At 37.7% G+C, this 16,269-nt stretch overlaps 1 protein-coding gene across 2 annotated transcripts in view; it reads right to left on the bottom strand.

The window, feature by feature from the left end:
* Nucleotides 1–1,112: 1,112 nt before the first annotated feature.
* The window catches only part of LOC103025118 (cell migration inducing hyaluronidase 1), a 216,943-nt gene continuing 201,786 nt past the window's right edge, over nucleotides 1,113–16,269 (bottom strand). For both annotated transcript variants that reach the window (XM_022669508.2, XM_022669509.2), the window contains exons 24-29: nucleotides 14,687–14,872; nucleotides 10,808–11,012; nucleotides 10,382–10,471; nucleotides 9,107–9,264; nucleotides 8,256–8,356; nucleotides 1,113–4,217 (exon numbers count right to left, since the gene is read on the bottom strand). In XM_022669508.2, the coding sequence (XP_022525229.1) occupies nucleotides 4,090–4,217; nucleotides 8,256–8,356; nucleotides 9,107–9,264; nucleotides 10,382–10,471; nucleotides 10,808–11,012; nucleotides 14,687–14,872 (868 nt within the window). In that variant the 3' untranslated portion in view covers nucleotides 1,113–4,089. The remainder of the gene's footprint in view (nucleotides 4,218–8,255; nucleotides 8,357–9,106; nucleotides 9,265–10,381; nucleotides 10,472–10,807; nucleotides 11,013–14,686; nucleotides 14,873–16,269) is intronic.

Raw genomic sequence — 16,269 nt, 5'->3', positions numbered from 1 at the left:
TCAAAACAGCTTTCAGTCTACACAGTATATACTGTAGTACAAACATCATAAAGGGACCTCATAGAAAACTAAATGAAAGCTAAATGAAAGTAAACTGTCTATTTATCAATTAAAATGCTTAGAAAGCTTCACTTTCAGTTGCTTTATAACTGTAACGCTCATAATAAGCATTAGTCACAGTTTCACACTCTCAGCACTGTCAGTCTTTGGCACTGAATCCAAAATTGCAACGGTCTGCTTCACACTTTTCTTTTTTTCAGACTCGCTTCCGCTGCTTGTGTGAGGGAGTACAACATTCCACAATGATTTCTAACGGGCCGAGGAACCCCACCCACATCCACAGCACAGAACCAGAAACGGCCAGCTTACTGAACCCCATCTAAACTCCTGCATCGTACTTAACAGATCTGACGGTCTGTCTGCCAATCCGTCCGTCTATATGTCTTTTTATCTGTCTGTCTGTGTATCTATCTATCTGTCTGTCAAAAGTACTGAACTGCACTTATCAGGGCATTGCACATGTTATAATGTAACATATTGCATTGCAAAGACTGTTATTAGTGTAAAATGTCTTTATTTTAAAATGTTTCTAATTGTTGTTGGTCTCGCTGCCTGCCTCCAATCAGAGGCATTGTGTTTGCATGTATGAATATTCATATGCAAGAGCCGTGATCCTATCGTTTTTCCCCACCCACTCCTAGACCAGACTAAAGCAGTGTTTTACCGGATCACCGGAGCATTTTTTTTGCACAAAAAAATGAATGTAATAAAATGAATAAAAAAATGATAAATGTAACAAAACTTAAAGGCTATTTGTTCTAATAAACATTAGCAATAAATAATCAGAAATAATGAAACAAATCTAAACTAGTAAAACCATAAAAATAAATAATACATACTTGTAATTTGACTACATTTTAGTCAAAATACTAATCATTTGAATAAAACTAAATCATCTGTCAAAATTAAAACTGCATGGCATGTGGCGAAATTCATGGGATAGGAAACTACAGTAGTTCCTTTCCCATGAAAATTGGCATCTTAGTGCAAACATTTGTAATACAGCAAAATATACAAAATTTAAACAAAAAACAAAACATGAAGCAGAAAGAGAAAGTGTATCTTCATCATTTATTTACAAAAGGTTTTGATCCAAAGCAATACGTTCCATTACTTTAAAATCCGTCACATTTACATCACATCAATGTACAACTCAGGGTTAATGCATGTCATTTCTGAATGATACGAGAAAAGCTGGAACGTAAAAAAATGTTGAACAGGTTAATTTTATACAGAGAGGACAGAAATACATTACAACTGAAAAGGACGTCCCTTCTAGATCTGTTTCAATAGTGCCTGTACAATAAATAAGTATAAAATATATCTCTGTTATCAATCTGAGGAATTTTAGAAACACATAAAACATACAAATCACTAACAAATTACAAATGAAATCTCCGAAAAAAGACCAGCTATTTCGGCATTTTCACGCTTCTTGCTAGATGGAATACAGGTTGCCAGATCCTTTCACAGGTTTGAACCCATCTTTTCTGTAGCTGTTTTTTTTTTTTGTGGTGTTTCTGGGGGCACTGGGGTTGCATTAACTTTCTCTGTAGCTGTTGGTTTTACATCTGAAGGCTTTTTAAATTTGTATTTTTTTTTTCGTTTCTTCCCCTGCTGGCTCTTTTGTATGCTACAACACAAACAAACTGACCACAAACTCCGATATGCGATAATTAAATGGCGAAAACCGCACAACATTTACAATCTTACAAACTCTTTTTTTTTTTTTTACAGGATAGAAAAAAAAGATAGATCTTTCTGGAATGACATGGAGGAGAACACCACAGGGAGGGCGTAGAAAATGAGGAATGTTGGTTAATTTTTGTTTTGTTTTTTTTCTCTCCAAAATACACTGACGACACAAAAAAAATAAGGAAAAAAGAAAAGAAAAAATTACGTAACGTCCACATTATCACGTACATTGACATCGTACATCGATCTGGTGGGAGAGGGAGCTGAAGAGCTGGAGGAGGAAAGGCGACATGAATGCATGCGTCGGTTTGAGTCGGCAGGTTGGAGTTCAGTAGTCCTTACACAGCAAAACCCCCAGCATTGAATTAACTCTAATAGAGGTCATTTGAGTCAGGCTGAACTTAAAGGAGGTCTTCAGAATGGATCAGCCTAACCTCTGTCTGCCACATCTGTTCTAATTACCACAGAAAAAAAAAATGTGTTTTTTCCTGTTGGAGACAACAAACTAGAAAGCCGGATTTCATTCGTAATAGAAGTCAATGTGCAGTTGCTGAGTTTTGTGAATATACAGCTCTGGAAAAAAATAAGAGACCACATAAAATGATGAGTTTCTTTGATTTTACCAAATTGAAAACCTGGAATATAATCAAGAGGAAGATGGATGATCACAAGCCATCAAACCAAGCTGAACTGCTTGAATTTTTACACCAGGAGTGCAGGCATAAAGTTATCCAAAAGCAGTGTGTAAGACTGGTGGAGGAGAACATGCGAAGATGCCAAGATGCATGAAAACTGTGATTAAAAACCAAGGTTATTCCACCAAGTATTGATTTCTGAAATCTTAAAACTTTATGAATATGAACTTGTTTTATTGGCATTATTTGAGGTCTGAAAGCTCTGCATCTTTGTTTGTTATTTTACCCATTTCTCATTTTCTGCAAATAAATGCTCTAAATGACAATATTTTTATGTGCAATTTGGAAAAAATGTTGTCTGTAGTTTATAGAATAAAACAACAACGTTCATTTTACTCAAACATATACCTATAAATAGCAAAATCAGAGAAACTAATTCAGAAACTGACGTGGTCTCTAAATTTTTTCCAGAGCTGTATAATGTGAATTTCATCCCATGTAGAAATATGCAACAAGAAATTGCTGCAAAGATAGTTGCACCCAGAAGGAAACATACGATTGTGATGCTATTCAGAAGGAAGATAAAAGTTACCAACTGGACACTGCTTGTTTTATTTTACATTTCCCCAAAACACCAAATCCATGATGGGCTCCGAGTAGACCAGTGAGCAAAGCACTGCCACTATGATCGGAAGATCGGTTCGAATCCCGTTCATGTAGCTTGCCATAGGCTGCCGGAGCTCTGAGGGAGCACAATTTGCCTTGTTTTCCTTTGGGGTGGGTAGATAGTGCTCTCTCCCCACATCACACCTAGGGTGATGTTGCTTAGCATAAGGCTACTGAGATGAACTACTAACATTTTATTAATGCTTGTTATATGAAAAAATGTCCATAAAACTTTGAAATACATATTTAAATATGGTAATAAAGTGGTTATTTTAATTTTTAAATCTGTGGTTTTCTTTGGCTGCTTGTGTTGCTGTCTTGCCAGTGATTCTCAGTCCTATATTTTGAGTGTGCCCTAACACTTCCACTAACACTACCCCTCCAGCCTAACAAAAATCAGGACACCCTACCCCTAGGCATGCACGCACAAAACAGAGGGTTAAGACTAAGTGGTAGGGCCAAGGGATGAAATGGGATCTGGCCAAAAAGCCTGTAATGAAGAACAAATGTGAACTGGCACTATACAAAATTCACACCTCCAACCTCACACCATGACACCAGGCCTTCTAGATGTGTGCTTAGAAACTGATCTTCAAGCTGATAATGGTGCCTCCACACACAGATTTGTTGGTTTTCTCCACCAAGACAAAAAAAGCTCATTCCTTTTGATTAATTCATCTGGCTGCACTTGTTTTTTTGAACGATTAGTAAATATATATTTATTTAGCAACTGCAATACTAGCCTCTAATGTTAGTTGTGCTTTTAATAATTAGACTTAATTAGACTCTGAACTCCTTGAAATTTAGTTAAACATGTGTAAACGATTAATGTGACAGACGGACATGAGGCTGAAAAACTCATTCGCTCAGAACGTTCCCTTAAACAGACATCGTAGGCATTAATTTAACGCTGTAGATTTTGCTGTGCGGAAGCTATGCAGGCGCGGCCGGGGCCCGAGCGCCTCCGCTCCGGCAGTGGTGCTTTAGCGAGAGTCCGCGAGAGAGTCCTGAGAGGAGCTTCTTCCTCTCTCTCTCAGAGCTTCATCATCCTCACTATGGGCACAGGCAGCACCTGGTGAATCTTGGCTCGCTCTTCGTCCACAGACAGCCGCACCCAGTCAGGTCGGAAAGAGCCCTTGAAGCCCACGAAGGCCAGTTTGTCTGGAACAAGAAATGCAGAGATAGTTCGCAGTGAGAAGGCGTGCAAGTGTAAATCTGTGACAAAATTAAATATATATCATAATCACATGATTCTGGGGTCATTTTCTCTTTTATGGGGGGTCCTCTGTGATTTTATTCCTGTCCAGAACTACCATATATGTGTTTTTCACAGACGTCCTCTAAAAAAAAAATATTACAGGCCGAATTACCTACTGTTTTCACCTTCTGTTTCGTCACCTTGCGTTTAGTAAAATAGCTATTTGTCCCCTGCCAAGCACCGTGATTACACTTTGGGTGCTCATTTCCATGGAGATCCACGTAAAAACTCAACAGCGATAGGAAATGGAGGAGCTACTGAACGTGAGGTCATGTGACCGAGAAAGCCTAAAAACTCACTGACCCTTTTGTTTTTTAAATTTCAGTCTGGATGCAAGAGTTTTATCACTGAGTAGAAGTATGAAATATTTTTTACAGATGTCCCTCTGAGAAACTAATCCCATCTGGGTAGGATTTAAGAGAAACAGTCCCAGAAAAAAACACAAAGTTACACAAAAACACACAATTAAAACAATTAATATTGCTTTTAAAAGTGTAATACTCTGTAGTCTGACTCTCTCTAATATACATTCAGTGTACAAGTCATTAATGTAGAAAGAAAAAAAAAACAAATCTATAACTACCCCAGTAAAGTGAGAGAAGAGAGAGATTGGGCTCTGTAAAGTAGAGAAGCTCTGTCCGAGGGGATTCAGAGTAGTATGTGAAAGTAGTATGTGAAGGGAGGGGCAGGAGGAAGGACCCCGCTGCTCTGGCATGCGTGTGTGTGTGTGTGTGTGTGCATTCCACTCCTTCACACATATGTGCGGCATGTTTCTTTCACACGCTGGGTGTTCAGCTGAAGAATCTGAGAATTTATTATGTTAACTTATTTCAGCTTTTCTCGAAAACAACCTATTTGTAAATCACTTTATAAAGTATTTACTGTAGCATGTGTTACAACACACTATACAGTACAATACACTGTCTACGTTATTCCAATAAGCACTTTAATACACTATATTACACTATGCACTAGTTATGCGTTATTTGAAATTTGAAAGCTCTGCATATTATTTGTTATTTCAGACATTTCTCATTTTCTGCAAATAAATGCTCTACATAGCAAAATCATAGAAACTGATTTTGAAAAAGAACTGGTCTCTTAATTTTTTCCTTAATTTTTTAGCTGTATACACTAATTTTACACCATGCATTATAATTACACTATGCATTTGAATACATGCTCTTCAGAGAAGCATTTTATTTATTTATTTTTTTCATTATAGTTCAAACAACCTCACCTGCCTACTGCCGACCCCTGCTCTATGCACTATTTTATAAGATAACAATAAACTCTGCATTGTAATGCATTATACTACACTACAAACTATATTACATTACATTACATTACATTTGGCAGACGCTTTTGTCCAAAGCGACTTACAATAATGAAGTACAAAAGTAATAGGAATTTAGATAACCCCTTTTTAGATAGGGCTTAAAGGAGGTCGAAGGGAAATAAAGGGATAGAGAAGTGAAGGAGGGGAAGAAGGAAATTGGGTTAGAAGTAGTTAGTGTGTTAGAGGTGTTAGGAGAGTAAGTGCTCTTTGAAGAGCTCTGTCTTCAGGAGTCTCTTAAAGATAGTGAGAGATTCTCCTGATCTGGTAGTGGAAGGTAGTTTGTTCCACCATTGGGGAACTCTGTATGAGAACAGTCTGGATTGCTTTGTGTGAGTGTTTGGCAAAGCGAGGCGACGTTCATTGGAGGAGCGCAGCGGCCGGGAGGTAGCGTAAGCCTTCAGGAGTGAGTGCAGGTAGGAAGGAGCCTGTTCTGTCATCACCTTGTAGGCGATTGTAAGAGTTTTGAATTTGATGCGAGCATCAACTGGTAGCCAGTGGAGCTCAATGAGCAGCGGGGTGACATGTGCCCGTTTTGGTTGGTTGAAGACCAGACGTGCTGCTGCATTCTGGATTTATTTATAGTGGTTTTACTACGCAGGCCGGGAGGCCAGTTAGCAGGGCATTGCAGTAGTCGAGGCGTGAGATGACGACTGCTTGTACCAGGAGTTGGGTGGTCTGTTGCGTCAGAAACTGTCTAATTTTCCTGATGTTATAAAGCGCTAAGCGGCAGGATCGAGCAACCGAGGCCACATGGTGCGTGAAGGAGAGCTGGTCATCAACCATAACACCCAGGTTCCTAGCAACCTTTGTCGGTGAGAGAGAGAGAGAGTCGATGCTTATAGAGAGGTTGTGTGGTTTTGCTGGTATGACCAGAAGTTCAGTCTTTGAGAGATTTAATTGAAGGTGATGCTCCTTCATCCAAGAGGATATGTCAGAGAGACACGACGATATCCGTGCAGAGATTGAGTGATCTTCAGGTGAGAATGACAGGTATAGCTGGGTGTCATCAGCAAAGCAATGGTAGGAAAAGCCATGTGAGTGGATAACCTGACCAAGAGAGGCAGTGTATATTGAGAAGAGAAGGGGTCCCAGTACCGAACCTTGGGGAACCCCAGTGGATAAGGAGCGGGCTGAGGACAGCTGTCCTTGCCACGACACCTTGAACGAGCGCCCAGTGAGGTATGATCTGAACCATGACAGCACATTGTCTGAGATCCCCATGTTTGAAAGTATAGTTAGGAGGAAGTCGTGGTTGACCGTGTCGAAGGCGGCCGAGAGGCCCAGCAGAATGAGCACTGAGGACTGGCCTGCAGCTCTAGCAGTTTTCAACGCTTCAGTCACAGACAACAGAGTCGTCTCGGTAGAGTGTCCTTTTTTGAATCCAGATTGGTTACACTATTACGCTACATTGTGTACTATAATACAATATAATTCACTACAGTTTACAATAATTAGTGATTAGTGGTTGGACGTAAGTCTGTTAGAAGGTAGCTCCCCTCAAGCAGTACTGAAGATTCCTGCACTATAATACAATAAACTACGGATTATCCAGTAATTTTAATTGGGTATGGACTATCCAGGAAGTTTTATTAGGTACTTTTACTTAAGGCATGCTTAAGGCATTATTTCACTAAAGAACAAAAGATGTTCACTTGAATATGGGTTTTAATCAACTCCAGAAACACAAATGAACACATTAAAAGTAAAGCATCACTGCCCCCTATTGTCTATAACAGCAAGTCACACATATGCAGAACATAACATTACAAGGACATATTTTTATTTATTTATTTATTTTTTTGAAATTTATTTCAGATTTTATTTCCATTTTTTCTCCCAATTTGGCTATCCACTTGTCCAACCCTTTTGTCCAACCAGTGGTGACACTAGGAGGATGCGGATGAGCACACGCCTCCTCCGACACATGTGAAGTCATTCACCCCTTTTTTCGAGCTGCTGCCGATGCATCATTGCCTGAGCAGCTAGAGCGTTTGGAGGAAAGCGCAGCGACTCGGTCCCGATACATCTGCTCACAGACGCCTCGTGCCGCCCAGCGCCACATTTGAGCGTCATGGGGAGAGAGCGCCATCTACCCACCCGGAGGGAGCAAGGCCAATTGTGCTCCCTCTGGGAGCCGGCAGCTGATGGCAAAGTACATGAACAGGATTGGAATCAGCACAAAGACATATATTTTTCTTTCTGATAATTTTTTCCGTTGATAAACCTGTACTGTACTCACTTACCTCAGGTTCCAATCACTTCTATGGCCACAGGTGTCTAAACCCAAGCACTTAGGCATGCAGATTGCTTCTACAAACATTAGTGAACGAAGTGAATTCACTTGTACTGTGATAGGATGCAGACCCTGTGCAACAAATCCAGTTGTGAAATTTACTCACTACTGAATATTCCACAGCCAACTGTCAGTGGATAAAACAAGTGGATGCGACTGGGAATGAAAGTAACTCGCACTCTCAGCGTAAAATGACAGAGAAGGGGTCAGTGGATGCTGAGAAGCACAGTGCGCAGAGATCACCAACTTTCAGCAGATTCAATCACTACAGACAAAAACAAAAACACTCTAAACAATCAGAACAATTACCTTTCAATTTCACATTCTGCTCTGCGCCCAGCTTTTCAAGTATTTTGGTCCACGGCCCCTTGGTGACCAACTTGCCCTTAGAAGTGATCATCACTATGGACCTGAAAGTTTCAAAGAAGGAGTAGAAGACAAATGTTATATTTTATTTAACTGTAGCACCTATTATTATATTTTTAGCAAATACAAGTGCATCTAAAAAATATAGAATATCACTGAAAAGTTACTTTATTTCAGGAATTCAGTTCAAAATGTGAAACTCATATATTATATATGTATTACAGACAGAGGGATCTATTTTAAGTGTTTATTTATTTTATTGTTGATGATTATGACTTACAGCAGTAAAAAAAACAAAAAAAAACAGTGTCTCAAAATTAGAAAATTAGAATATGATATAATAAAGTGGCAGTGTGTGCAGTGTGCCAAGTCCTGCTGGTAAATGAAAGTAGCAGATTTCTGCATTTATAAGGAGGGGTGTCCACAAACATTTGGACCTATAAAAAAGCAGTGTGTAAGAATGGTGGAGGAGCATAAAAATGTAATTAAAAAACAGGATTATTCCACCAAATATTGATTTATGCACTTTTAAAATTTTATGAATATGAACTTGTTTTCTTTGCATTATTCGAGGTCTGAACGCTCTGCATTTTCTGCAAATAAATGCTCTAAATTACAATATTTTTATTTGGAATTTGAGATAAATGTCTGTAGTTTATAGAATAAAACAGCAATGTTCATTTTACTCACACATAAACCTATAAATAGCAAAATCAGAGAAACTGATTCAGAAACTGAAGTGGTCTCTTAATTTTTTTCAGAGCTGTATATTAAAGACTAATTCCAGTGCTCACTCGTCTTTAAGGCTGCTGATGTAATTCTCAATCTGAGCTGGGATTCCCATCAGAATGTCGTTCCTGAAGCCTTTTGTGTCCAACACTTTGCCGGAGTGGCTGTCCAGCACAGTCAAATGCACGCCGTTCTCTGATTGGTAGATCTTCTTACCATTGACCTGAAACCACAATCAAAACATAAGCATATTTTTATTAGAATCTGTGATTATTGAAAATCAGTAAATGTTGAATACTGCATGCACTGTGTTTGTGTCAAGGTCAGCACAATCACAAAACCCAGAGTCAATATTTATTCATACATGATAATGCTTCTGAATAGCTGTGAAAATTGCACTGTTTATTGATGCAGGATATTGATTATGCTTAGGCAATCAAAAATGACACCAGTGGAATGAATAAGCTAATTATCAGTCATTAATGGTTTGGAATAATAATTGCAGTCAGCGATTTTACCATGAATAAGAAGAGTTTTGAACTGAAGGGAGATTATCTAAAACCTCCTTAAAATAAAGCTCTGGAAAAAAATAAGAGACTACTTAAATTTTTCTTAGTTTCTTTGATTTTACCAAATTGAAAACCTCTGGAATATAATCAAGAGGAAGCCATCAAACCAAGCTGAACTGCTTGAATTTTTCAAAAGGAGTGCAGGCATAAAGTTATCCAAAAGCAGTGTGTAAGACTGGTGGAGGAGAACATGCCAAGATGCATGAAAACTGTGATTAAAAAACAGGGTTATTCCACCAAATATTGATTTCTGAACTCTTAAAACTTTATGAATATGAACTTGTTTTCTTTGCTTTATTTGAGGTCTGAAAGCTCTAAATATTTATTTATTTATTTATTTTTTTCTCATTTTCTGCAAATACATTTTCTAAATGACAATATTTGTATTTGGAATTTGGGAGAATTGTTGTCTGTAGTTTATAGAATAAAACAACAATGATCATTTTACTCAAACATATATCTTTAAATAGCAAAATCAGAGAAACTGATTCAGAAACTAAAGTGGTATCTTATTGTTTTTCCAGAGCTGCACATATTAATTAATAATAAATAAGTCTTCTGACAGGCAATGCATTGCAAAATGCCATGGCTGCCTTGCAACATGATGGTCAAAAAGGCAAAGATGCATTAAAAAAATAATTTACATTAGTTATTCTATTCATATTTTACAGGCGCTTCAAATGTGGTTTAGCCAATCAGATTTTAGACCCAGAACCATTTGCTTAATAAAATGGGTATAATATAAATAATTCTAATACAGGTGCAAAATACCTCTGTGTAGGCGAAGTCCTCTTTGATGTGGAAGAAGCGAGTGTTGTAGGACTCCAGCTTGACTTCCAGAAAGTGCTCTGATGCTTGAGGCTGTGAAGAACGTGAGAAAGGATTCAGAACTTTATTGATGTTTGCCTAATGAAACCTATTTCAGCATTAATTCTTAAAGTACAATCAACATTAAAAGTATGAATATAACTATAAGTGAAGAGCAAAATGAGAAAATGGAAAATGGAGAATAATGGAGAGTAATAACAGTAAAAACATTGTATTTAATTTTTTAACTTCTATCTACTGTTATTCCCTACTCTCCCTACTAGAACTATAAGTTATGTTCTGATTGGTTCACTCTTTACAACACCATATTATTACAACACCAATTACATTACATATTGTAACTATGGCAGCAATTCAAATCCATCTCACCAGTCTGGAGCGGGGCAGTTTCTTGGGCATTGGCACGTCCACTACGGGCATTTCAGCGTACTTGGGGTAAGCCCTCTCCATGCAGTCGCTGGGACCGCTGCCTTTCGGGATTTTGGCCTGAATCTTCACCCTCTCACAGCCCTTCACTGAGCAGAAGGCAAAGTCGTCCTTATCGTTGTGAGCATGGACCTTGAGGAAGAGCAGCCTAAAGGAACAAAACCAGATATCAGACACAAGAGACAAGAAACTGCAGAGACAAATCACCAGCTTTGAAGATGAACTCATGCATCTCATTAAATTATTTTCACAATTATATAAATTGCTTATTATTTAAACCCTTAGAACCCTGTTGACGCAATTTGCATCACAAATCGTGCATTGTATATACAGCTTAATTACTTAGGAATGCATCAACGCATCAACATGATTCATAAATTGTGACAGCAAACAGTCAACTCTATTGTTTTCTAAAAATAGCGAGGACCTCATGCTGAACTGAAGCACTTTTTATATATTGTGAAATACACGGTGTGCACGCAGCTTTCAGGTGCGCTCTGAGAGAGTCAGCGCTCACAGGCTTCAGTTGGGGATGGGCAGTGACAAAAAAACACATCTGAGTGAGAAGGATTACTGCTTTTTCTATTTTGTATGTATACTGTATTTGTATATGGTTTTTAATTTTGTGTGAATTATAATAAAACAGTATTTGTCTGATCATTTTGATGAAGAACTCTTTATTATAATAGTTATTGTTATTTTAAGCATCTATGACTGTCAAGGCCTTAGCAATCTGCATCCTAGAGGCGGGAATATCCAGAAAAATAAATCCGCCATGTATTCTGTCACAGTTATAAGCCATGTAATGAACTATAATCAAAATCCTTATACTTTTAACCATAGACTGTGTATATCTGGACAGAGCATCGTCTCTCAAAAGTGAAGCCACCACAGGTCGGGCACCCCCTGCTGTTCGGTTGCAGAAAGCTGTGTAACTCCACCCATCCCCATAGGTTTCAGTGGCAAAACAGACAACTTTCAATCACGTTTTTTTCTAATATACTGTAATTCTACCTCCATTATTTAAATGCAGCAGCTAGTGTAACCTCTGCTTATATTGTTCAATTTTTTATATCCCCATAGAATTAATTTTTTAAAACGTTATTCAGCTCTATTCAAAAAAGGTGTGGTTATTGTAAAAGGGCTGGGTTAAACCTAGCCGGGGTGGGACCAATGACTGTATGAGCTCTGTGGAGGCAGGGTTTATGTAAATGAGTAGGCTGTCTCTCCACAGTCTCTCTCTCTCCTCTGGTCTCTACTGCGCAGACTCGGGTTTCAGGATCGCCAACATGGAGGAAGATTTTGGCTTCATTTTCATTTAATGAATGTGAACGGCGACACGGCATCCATCTTTTTTTACAGTCTCTGCTTTCAACTAATATAGACTTTACTGAACTATTACTGAAGATAAAACTCTTGTGTGGATTGATTTGAAGTCTGTACATTCAAGAATAAGTAAAGATTTTAAACAAAACATGATAAATTCCATTAAAATTTACAAATTCTGAAAGCATTTACATCTCAAGTGATTACATTTTTGAGCAGCTCAATGGTCAATCTTCTGGTATAAAGAAAAATATTAGCATGTGGCTGTCTTCTAACTCATTTAGTTGCTCTGGTTGCTATAGTGTCTTTTTCTAAAAGTACTCAGAGCTGAAAAAAAGCAGTGCATGTAAATTAACTGTGTTTTTTTGTGGCATCACATGAAAAAAAAACACAGAATACAAAATAGCCTGCTGTTGCTGCTTAAGAGATAAGATAAGATAATCCTTTATTAGTCCCACAGCAGGGAAATTCACAGTGTTACTGCAGCAAAGTGATAGCAAAGCACACACAAAGAAGCAGAGAAAAGTATTAACAACATAAACTATTATAAAAAGTAAAAAAAAAAGCGAATAATCAAAAATATAATAATATGGAGAATGTTTTCCTCAACTGCACATGAAAAATGACGTAATGAACATGTCTGTATTGCACATTGTAAAGTATATAAGAGTTTTTATAGATATATTATATCTATAGGTATATTAGAGTTCTGCAGCTAGTAAGTAAATATTGTGTGGGTACCTGTACACTATATGTGTGTGTAGTCTACTGTGCTATCTATTTGGTTCCATAGATGGACTGAGAAATGATTGGTACATTTTAAAATAACCATCTTTATGATTTGGGGATTTAGAGACACCTCTGTGGAGAATGTGTAATTGCACCTGCCACGGACTGAGGCACAAGGGACGGACATAAATGAAGTTATAACTATAATTAAAAAAAACAGTAACCTATAGCATAATAAATATAATATAATATAATATAATAATATGACAAAACTATAAAAAAAACAACTTGAAGACCAGACTGAGCACAAAAAAACACACAAACCTGACTAGGAGAACACAAAGAATACAAAAACAAACCACAGCATATAAGGCACACAAAAGACTCCTGGGAACGGAAACAAGGAGGCGGGGTTACAAACAAGACACAAGGTGACAACACTAATGGCTAGGGCAGAAACAGAATAATAATAAAACAACGCCATGTGCTAAAAAAAGAGCACATGATTGGAAACACAAGACAGAAAAACAGAGGGCAGAAGCACATAAAGCGAAAAAAGGGGAAAAAAACACAGGACAGAAACAGGCTAAGGTGTGACAGCACCAAACATTCAAAAAAGAAAAGGGCATTGTGTTGCAGTCTCTGCTTAGAACAGATAAACCTGGTAATTTTAGTGAGGATTCTTTTTTTAACATGGCCAGTTCTCTTAAGCTCTAATTATGTGTTTTTTTTATTAACGGTGTGTGAATTAGTCTATAAAGAATGGGATATATTCATGTTCACAGTAGCTCTTATGTCCTTGCCATTAGCAGCAACGTGGTAGCTCAAGGTACCAGCTACAGCTGTTTGAAAGACATGTTACTAGTTTTGTATGATATACATATATCAAAAAAAGAAGAAAATAAAACACATTACTTCCTCATTAAAATCGCCCATTTATTTAGTACCGGGGCTAAAACTAAAAAACATAAAAAAAAACTTTAGTTCCATGTTTAATCTTTCATTATTCTATTTATTTTTGTTTTAGGTATTGTATTGTTATTGGTATTGGATATTAAGGCAGGTATTGTATTGAAAGTCTACTACACAGAACTACACGTGGCTTAGCCTAAAAAACTCCCAGACCTATTTTTTTTTTAGAATTAAGCAATATACACAAGACGGCGTGCTAGGCACGGGGTCGAAGGATGAATATTACTCATTATAGCACGAACCTCAATTGTATTACTGACATATTATTATACCACAGTTCCACTTTCACTGTTTGTTAAAATATTTTGAGTTGAAGAGGACGAGAAAATAGGATCTGTTTGGTTATACAAACTCTGCGAGTTAAAATAGTTCCATTGCTGCTCTGTTTGTAGCTGCGCTGTTTGGTTTGTAAGCGCTGCATCGTTGCTAGGTTACCTGCACCTTACAGGTAATGTCACTCATAATAGGCCTCTCAGCCAATCACATTGCAGGGTCGGAACTAACTGTGATATAATGAATATTATGTGGCTTCACAGTGATGGTAGCAGAAACACACTGATGATATTTATTTCCAAATTTTCCCTTCTGAGGAATACTTCTGGTTGAAATTTAAATGTTAAATCAGTTGAACCCAGACTTTTAGCTGGTAGTGTATGAATCTGTACATTATTTATGGCTGCTTTATTTTGCAGTTTAGCGTCGCAGGCAGACTCTAATTATGATTTATTAACTGATACCTCGGTGCAGCACTGACAGACCGGCAATCATTAATCTCTCTGCAGCACTGGCCCTTACCCAGTGTCCTCGTCCCAGTAGTAATAGCCTCGTGTCTGGTGCGTGTGGCCCATCTTCTCTCTCTGGGTCGTCCTCATGAACACGCCGGTCTTCCTCGTCTGCTTGGTGAGGCGGTTGTGAATGTCTGAGATGATGGTGAAGTTGGTGCCTTTCGGGTAGCAGAAGCCCACGGTAATCCAGTCATTTCTTTCCAGGAAAACAGACCAGTTCAGTGATTAGATACCAAGTTTCATGTGTTTGTTTGATTGTGTACATTATTTGATCTGGATAGTTTTGGTTTCACGCTGCAGTTTAGTGAGCGGACTAAAGAAGTTTACTACATCCTGTTATCATCAGTTACGTGTGCGGAGTCTCTCTGTACTTAAACAATAATACACAAGAGGAAGTGCTATAACGTGTAATATTGGCACTGCTGTGTTGCGGATGTAGATCAGCACAGCAGTGCCAATATTATACGTTATAGCACGAACCTCGAGTGTATTATTGGGATTATACTATAGTTCCATTTTTGCTGTTTATTAAAAGGTTTTGAGTTAAAGAGGACGAGAAAATACAATATGCTGCGTGATACACCTGCTCACCAAGAGGAGTCCAATTCAACCAATTCAACTTCCTGTAATTGATCCGAAAGTCCAAACCATTTAGAAAAGAGCTTTCATTCACACTGCAGACAAACCGGACCATGATTCAGAAGATCCAGATTCAGACCACCTCTTTTATTCTGACCAAACTCTGGTCTGTTGGTCTGGATTGTGGTTTGCAGCCCCTTCCACACCTGATACTTTGGTTCAGACCCAAACTAAAAAAGTCTGAATGTCTGGACCAAACATGGTAGGTGTGAAAGCGCCCTCAAAAAAGTGTAATTTTATTTTTAACTCACTATATTTTCAGAAATGCCCCATTACTTTAAAATTGCATTAACTTATAATAGTTTAATTAATTGTATTGTTTTTATTATTGTTTGTTGTGTGGAAAACAAACAAGAGCTAAGATTTAGTTCTGCAATTACTAGTGGTGTCAATCAATTAAAAAAATGTATCTAATTAATAACAACAATATTCTGTGATCAACTGCAATAAATCACACTTCTTTTTTTTATTAGTTTTATTAGTGGATATTTAAATGTGAATAAAAAAAGTGAATGTAAGAAATGTAAAATGTAATTATATTTGTATTAGCTATTAGCGATGTTCTCAGCTTGGTTGTAAGGATTTCTGAATTTGAGTTTAATTTGCTAAATAGTATAAATTGTAAAAGTTGTAAAAGTTTCTATGGTCTGGATCAGTTGATGAGTTTGTTTACTTGGAGTGTTTCTTCCTCTGTTTGGTTTGGTTTGGTTTCACACAGGCATAAACCTTAACGCATCAAAACACCCACCAATAAACCACACCATCACATTGTCTCCTCTGATTGGTCAGAGCTGTATATCTGTGCAGTGTGAAGCTACAGAATGCGCTTTTAAACACAGTATTTTCAATGGGATGTACAGTGCAGAGTTGTGCGGCTGTGTTTGTTCATAGCAGTGCATTATCTGGCTAATATATTAAACAGATTAAACTGCGCTTTATCAGCAGTTTAGCTCA

This window comes from Astyanax mexicanus, chromosome 16 (assembly GCF_023375975.1).
Source record: "Astyanax mexicanus isolate ESR-SI-001 chromosome 16, AstMex3_surface, whole genome shotgun sequence".
In the NCBI taxonomy this organism is placed as follows: Eukaryota; Metazoa; Chordata; class Actinopteri; order Characiformes; family Acestrorhamphidae; genus Astyanax; species Astyanax mexicanus.
This window is presented reverse-complemented; position numbering and strand designations above follow the sequence as displayed.